This window comes from Poromitra crassiceps (genome assembly GCF_964638095.1).
Source record: "Poromitra crassiceps genome assembly, chromosome: 16".
Taxonomy (NCBI): domain Eukaryota; kingdom Metazoa; phylum Chordata; class Actinopteri; order Beryciformes; family Melamphaidae; genus Poromitra; species Poromitra crassiceps.
Window position 1 is genome coordinate 2,332,846 of NC_139645.1, and position 7,500 is coordinate 2,340,345.

Consider the following 7,500-nt stretch of genomic DNA (forward strand, 5'->3'; position numbering starts at 1 on the left):
TCCCATTGAATAAATTAACTTCATTGGTTTAGAATGATCCTATCCCAGCATCAGGAAACAGGAAATGCATCAAATCAAGGAAGCAAATATGGCAGTTTACGGAGGGGGGGATGACATTTTAAAGTCACATGTCTGTAATCTGCTGAGCAGCAGCAACAGCAGCCTCTGCTGGCAGAAATGGTAAATACAGTACGTTGTACGTTCAGATATCAGCCTTATTTTAACGTTTCTGCTTGTACTCTCTACTTTGCGAAACTTTCTGCAGTGTTTATAACTGATTCGCTCCAAATATCCCCAAATCTTGTTGTGTTGACTTATTTCATTGAAACAAGTCGGTAATCGTGCCGCTAATCAAGCCAGCGAGTGATAAACACATTTCACTTCCTATACGTTCTTCACAATAAAAGCGCCCCGTTAGTTTGGCAGACGAAATCTTTTAATATGAAGGAGCTGCAGCAGGAAATAAGAGTTGCTGTACATCGAGGCAACTTGACATGCTCCGGGGACAGAGTATCGAAGTTACACGGTGCAGTCTTGGACATTTCCGGACGGAAGAGATAGCAACGCAAAAGTGAAATCCTTACCGGGGCTTCGGCAGCTCCTCCTCTGGGAACGGGGTCCACACAGAGTCGGAGGTCTTCTGCTGCTTGAACCGGCCGCCGAACACTTTCTCTATGTCGGCCATGGAGAAGGCGCACACTGCAGAGCCTGGGATACTGTGGAGAAAAGAGACCACCACAATGCAACGTTTACATCTGACCTCAATGCTTGACGTCTAACCTACATTTTGCATCTTCCATCTGCGGGATTGGTTCTCTTTAAACCGACAGGTGTCACGGCTCACCTGTTCATCTGCGTGGTGAACACGCCGACCACAGAGGGGACGCCGTTGATGTCGATGATGTCCGTGATGGACTGCAGCACGTCAAAGTAGAAGAAGGACTCCCCCGGCACCGAGCAGTTCAGCCTGGCCTTCACGAACGACGTCCAGTGCTTCTCCAGCACGCGCTGAGAGCCGCCGACGTCGTTCTTACAGATGCGCGCCACGCGAGAATACACCACCTGTGAGGAGAGGAGCGCGGGGGGGTGCAGAAGAACAGGAAGAAGAACGAGGCAGTGGAGTGAACGTCACGAAAACACTTCCAACATGGTGAATAATACATCTCTCCATCCTGTAGCAACTCAGCACACATGACGTAAAACATACACACGCTAGTAGACACTCTCATCTTCAAACTTTGTACTTTGAGTTTGTACACCCTGATTGGAGCAAACGTAAAAAAAGAGGAAACGGAACACGCCCGGCTTGATTCGGCGCCATGCCACGCGTGTTAGATTCCACGCGTGTTAGATTGCACATGTTACATAGGCGTTTGGCTCTAAACGAAGCGCGTGAAGCAGTCTGCTAAGACCCGTTTAATAATTCACGGGTGCAAACCTCCATCAGAGGCCAGGTGTCAACCCCCAGCATTAGTACAGCTGAAATATTGATCAGATCTTCTCTGGATGGAGGATGCTGGCTGACTGGATCTTGGCTGCAGCAGATCTTCTCTGGATGACGCATCATGGTCAAATGTGATGTTGGCCCCAGACACAGAACGATGTGCCGAGTCAACTTTACACCAGTCAAAGTAAACACGTTGGGGTTTTCTCATGTATTCTAATGTTCAACATCAAGTTGATTTATATGGCGCTGTGAAAAACTAAACACGTTTGGAGCAAAGTGCTTTACAGAGATTGGTAAGCAAAAGTAAAAATGCAGAGAATATAAACAAAAGTAGAATACAAATGGCATGTGCAGGGCTCCACACAGTCATACATACATACATACATACATACATACATACATACATACATACATACGTGATCAAACGGAACAAAAAGTTAGTGAGTAAAGTTCTAAAATTCTAAGACTATTTCAAAAGTGTCAACTGAATCAGCAGATGGACTTTTTGCAGGGAGACTATTCCACAGTTTTGGAGCTGCTGTCGAAAAGGCCCCGTCGCTGTCTGCAGCTTGCGTTAGTGGAGAATGTGGACTGGCTAACAGGCCTTTGTCAGTGGACCTGAGGGACCTGACAGTGGTTTAATGTGCTTTACAGAAGTCGTCTGGTTGGATCCTATTACCATTGGGGACCTCGGTGCTAAAGTTGCAAGTACCCAGGGAGAGATGCAGGTTCTTTCTTTGGAGGAGCGCGTACGTGTGTGGAATACGCTAATGCATTCGAGGCGCGTACGCGTGTGGAATACGTAATGGCGCGTTCCAAACAGCAGGTGGACCCGTCTTACCTTGCCCAGATTGTTGTGCTCCACTGCGATTTCTCGGTAGAAGAAGTACACATAATTCCCGTACTCCGCGGCATGCAGGAAATGAGGTTCTGAGCGAGAGAGAGACACAGGGGGAGAGAGAGAGACACACAGGGAGAGAGAGACACAGGGAGGGAGAGAGACAGGGAGGGGGAGAGAGACACAGGGAGGGAGAGAGAGAGAAAGTTGAAGAGTATTTTTGCATCGTCATGACCACAGTGCATGCTGAATATTTCAGGGATTTGTACATGGCTGTGTGACTGGGCGAGTGACCTAGATTGCCAGGGAGAGAGAACACAGAGGCCATATTCCCATGAGCTTGGCCAGCGAGGAGCAGCAGAGAGCTCCATCACTCCAAAAACATCTCCGACGACGGCCACATACATGAGCCGTGCACAGGCACCATAGAGACACTGCATGACGTAGGCCACGCCCAACACGGGGCGAAAGCTCACCATTCACTTCCATACAACAGCGTCATTTCCCTTGAATTAAACATAGCTAAAAGCTGTTGTGTGGTGGGGCTGCGCAGACAACAAATGTAAAAAATCGGCAGTTAAAAGTTTTTTTGTACTCCCGAGCAAAACAAGGAAGCCATTGAGAATTGGTGTGAAGAAAAATGTGGATCTAGCTGTCAAGGAAGGAAGTTGGAGTGTTCATCTTCCGTATATATGATCTTTGTGTGCAACACGCGACATAGGAGAACGCCAGGATTGGTGGGGGAGTTTTTGTTTCCCCCCCGTTTTGGGCGTGGTTTCTGAATGATGACGCGCCCCACAGTGTCTCTATGGGCGTGTAGTGAGTGGACGTGTCTCCAGGACGGGAGGGAGAGGGAGAGTCATTTGTTTACCTTTCAGCCATTTGGAGTCATATTTGATGGTCCTCAGGGCCGATCCATCACCCATGCTGCGATAGATGACAGCGTCGCTGGCCTGGAAGTCTGCTACCGTGGCGGAGTACAGCTTCCCGTCTGGAAGCAGAGGAGGAAGCACACGGTCACCACAAACTCCGCTACACCGCTACTCAGCGGAGGGCTTTATTGGCTTAATTGAGGAGATGGGGTCGTAAGCAGTGTGTGCGTGTGTGCGTGTGTGTGTGTGTGTGTGCGTGCGTGCGTGTGTGTGTGTGTGTGTGTGTGTGTGTGTGCGTGTGCATGCGTGTGTGTGTGTGCGTGTGCATGCGTGTGTGTGTGTGTGCGTGTGCATGCGTGTGTGTGTGTGCGTGTGCATGTGTGTGTGTGTGTGTGTGTGTGTGCGTGTGCATGCGTGTGTGTGTGTGCGTGCGTGCGTGTGTGTGTGTGCATTTGACCATCTTACCAGCGAAAAGGGCCACGTTGGTTTGCTTGGCGTCAAACGGACACCGTGCCAATCCGGTAATCTCCTCCCCATCAAACTCCAGGTTATCCAGCTGAAAGGAACGCAGCAAAACACCCACGTTAAGAGAGGTCAGAGGTCATGTAGAGAGGCAAAGTGAACGTCACTTCCTGCTTCAGCACTGTACCACAGATTTTCCGCCGCAATTTATTTTCCCATAGACATTTCGTAAAATGCTTATAAAAAATAGTTTGACTTGTTCAAACCAAACGGTTCAGATACATTTTGAATCGGGAGAGACCATAGAACATTTAACCCCGCATTTTTTTTAACGTTTTGGTCCGAGTGAAATGTAATGCAGCCTCTCCTGTTTCTAAATATATCTGAATCGTTTGGTTTGACCAAGTAAAACGTTTTTACGAAATGTCTATGGTACAGTGCTGAAGCAGGAAGTGATGTTCCACTTTGGCTCTCTATGGAAATTGGGGAAACATTACACAAACACACACACACACACACACACATACAAACACACACATACAAACACACATGCAAATGAGTGAAACTAGTCCGGTCATTTAGAAAGCGATTTAAATAAACAAAGCACCTATAAGGACATAATAGTCACAGTGTGAGTTGTACCCTGTAGTATCTGCACATGGGGTTGAAGCCGTTGGTGCCGCAGATGAAGACCAGGTCGTCGTTTCGGGGAACCAGCACCTTGATGAAGTTGTGGCACTCGTCCTGAAAACAGACAGGCAGGAGGACATAGAGATGTGTTGATGAGGGACAGACAGGAGGACATAGAGGAGATGTGTTGATGAGAGACAGACAGGAGGACACAGAGGAGATGTGTTGATGAGGGACAGACAGGAGGACACAGAGGAGATGTGTTGATGAGGGACAGACAGGAGGACACAGAGGAGATGTGTTGATGAGAGACAGACAGGAGGACACAGAGGAGATGTGTTGATGAGGGACAGACAGGAGGACACAGAGATGTGTTGATGAGGGACAGACAGGAAGACATAGAGGAGATGTGTTGATGAGGGACAGGCAGGAGGACACAGAGGAGATGTGTTGATGAGAGACAGACAGGAGGACATAGAGGAGATGTGTTGATGAGGGACAGACAGGAGGACACAGAGGAGATGTGTTGATGAGGGACAGGCAGGAGGACATAGAGGAGATGTGTTGATGAGGGACAGACAGGAGGACATAGAGGAGATGTGTTGATGAGGGACAGACAGGAGGACACAGAGGAGATGTGTTGATGAGGGACAGACAGGAGGACATAGAGGAGATGTGTTGATGAGGGACAGACAGGAGGACACAGAGGAGATGTGTTGATGAGGGACAGACAGGAGGACATAGAGGAGATGTGTTGATGAGGGACAGACAGGAGGACACAGAGATGTGTTGATGAGGGACAGACAGGAGGACATAGAGGAGATGTGTTGATGAGGGACAGACAGGAGGACACAAAGGAGATGTGTTGATGAGGGACAGACAGGAGGACACAGAGATGTGTTGATGAGGGACAGACAGGAGGACACAGAGATGTGTTGATGAGGGACAGACAGGAGGACACAGAGGAGATGTGTTGATGAGGGACAGACAGGAGGACACAGAGGAGATGTGTTGATGAGGGACAGACAGGAGGACACAGAGGAGATGTGTTGATGAGGGACAGACAGGAGGACACAGAGGAGATGTGTTGATGAGGGACAGACAGGAGGACACAGAGGAGATGTGTTGATGAGGGACAGACAGGAGGACACAGAGGAGATGTGTTGATGAGGGACAGACAGGAGGACATAGAGGAGATGTGTTGATGAGGGACAGACAGGAGGACACAGAGGACTGAGAGGAGATGTGTTGATGAGGGACAGACAGGAGGACACAGAGGAGATGTGTTGATGAGGGACAGACAGGAGGACACAGAGATGTGTTGATGAGGGACAGACAGGAGGACACAGAGATGTGTTGATGAGGGACAGACAGGAGGACACAGAGATGTGTTGATGAGAGACAGACAGGAGGACATAGAGGAGATGTGTTGATGAGGGACAGACAGGAGGACACAGAGGAGATGTGTTGATGAGGGACAGACAGGAGGACACAGAGGAGATGTGTTGATGAGGGACAGACAGGAGGACACAGAGGAGATGTGTTGATGAGGGACAGACAGGAGGACACAGAGGAGATGTGTTGATGAGGGACAGACAGGAGGACACAGAGGAGATGTGTTGATGAGGGACAGACAGGAGGACACAGAGATGTGTTGATGAGGGACAGACAGGAGGACACAGAGATGTGTTGATGAGAGACAGACAGGAGGACACAGAGGAGATGTGTTGATGAGGGACAGACAGGAGGACACAGAGGAGATGTGTTGATGAGGGACAGACAGGAGGACACAGAGGAGATGTGTTGATGAGGGACAGACAGGAGGACACAGAGGAGATGTGTTGATGAGGGGCAGACAGGAGGACATAGAGGAGATGTGTTGATGAGGGACAGACAGGAGGACACAGAGGAGATGTGTTGATGAGGGACAGACAGGAGGACACAGAGGAGATGTGTTGATGAGGGACAGACAGGAGGACACAGAGGAGATGTGTTGATGAGGGACAGACAGGAGGACATAGAGGAGATGTGTTGATGAGGGACAGACAGGAGGACATAGAGGAGATGTGTTGATGAGGGACAGACAGGAGGACACAGAGGAGATGTGTTGATGAGGGACAGACAGGAGGACATAGAGGAGATGTGTTGATGAGGGACAGACAGGAGGACACAGAGGAGATGTGTTGATGAGGGACAGACAGGAGGACATAGAGGAGATGTGTTGATGAGGGACAGACAGGAGGACACAGAGGAGATGTGTTGATGAGGGACAGACAGGAGGACATAGAGGAGATGTGTTGATGAGGGACAGACAGGAGGACACAGAGGAGATGTGTTGATGAGGGACAGACAGGAGGACATAGAGGAGATGTGTTGATGAGGGACAGACAGGAGGACATAGAGGAGATGTGTTGATGAGGGACAGACAGGAGGACATAGAGGAGATACTCACTCTGTGCTTTCCCTTCACGGCACACTTCTCCCTGTCCTCTTGTCCCGATCGCCATGTTAGCTTCTGTAAATAGCAACACGTAGCGTTAGGCACAAGCGCTACACACATACACGCACACACACATACACACACACACGCACACGCACGCACGCACACAACGACACAAGCACACGCACGCACACACACACAAGCACACGCACGCACACACACACACACTCCCACTCTCATTTTACAAGCTGTCTAGCATGTGATGAATGGCTGGGTGTTTTCTATGGAGACGTTTTAGTGTTTGTGGGTTGAGGGAGCCGCTCCTGGCCAGAATCTTACCCGGTAAGGAATGATCTCATTCCTGTAGGATTCTCTCAGAGTCACTAGGTACACCTGGTCTCTGTGGGCAAACACAACAAACACACACACACACACGGCTCAGTGACGCCCTCTGTAGGCAAACACAACACAGACACACGGCTCAGTGACGCCAGCAGCACAGCACAACCCAGCGTTAGCTTATAGCAGCGGTTTTCAAAGTGTAAGGCACGCCTCTCCTGGGGGGGGGGGGCGCGAGGCAACTTCAGGGGAGGCGCAACGTGACGCGGGAAAATCGGAGAGGAGAAAATGCGCAGCCTCCACCGGACATGTCCGCGCGGTCACAAAAGTACACGTTTGTCTGTTAACGCAGAGTGAAATCAAACTGGCTACTGCAGGGTTAACACAGAGTGAAATCAAACTGGTTACTACAGGGTTAACACAGAGTGAAATCAAACTGGTTACTACAGGGTTAACACAGAGTGAAATCAGA

The 7,500-nt window shown here is 49.6% G+C and overlaps 1 protein-coding gene across 1 annotated transcript in view; it reads right to left on the reverse strand.

The window, feature by feature from the left end:
• sema6d (semaphorin 6D) overlaps positions 1–7,500 on the reverse strand; it is a gene marked incomplete at its 5' end in the record, with an annotated part of 22,857 nt that overhangs the window by 9,531 nt on the left and 5,826 nt on the right. Inside the window, 8 exons of the mRNA XM_083653037.1 lie at positions 585–716; positions 845–1,062; positions 2,289–2,377; positions 3,157–3,276; positions 3,623–3,713; positions 4,262–4,363; positions 6,702–6,764; positions 7,029–7,089. Of these exons, the coding sequence (XP_083509163.1) occupies positions 585–716; positions 845–1,062; positions 2,289–2,377; positions 3,157–3,276; positions 3,623–3,713; positions 4,262–4,363; positions 6,702–6,764; positions 7,029–7,089 (876 nt within the window). The remainder of the gene's footprint in view (positions 1–584; positions 717–844; positions 1,063–2,288; positions 2,378–3,156; positions 3,277–3,622; positions 3,714–4,261; positions 4,364–6,701; positions 6,765–7,028; positions 7,090–7,500) is intronic.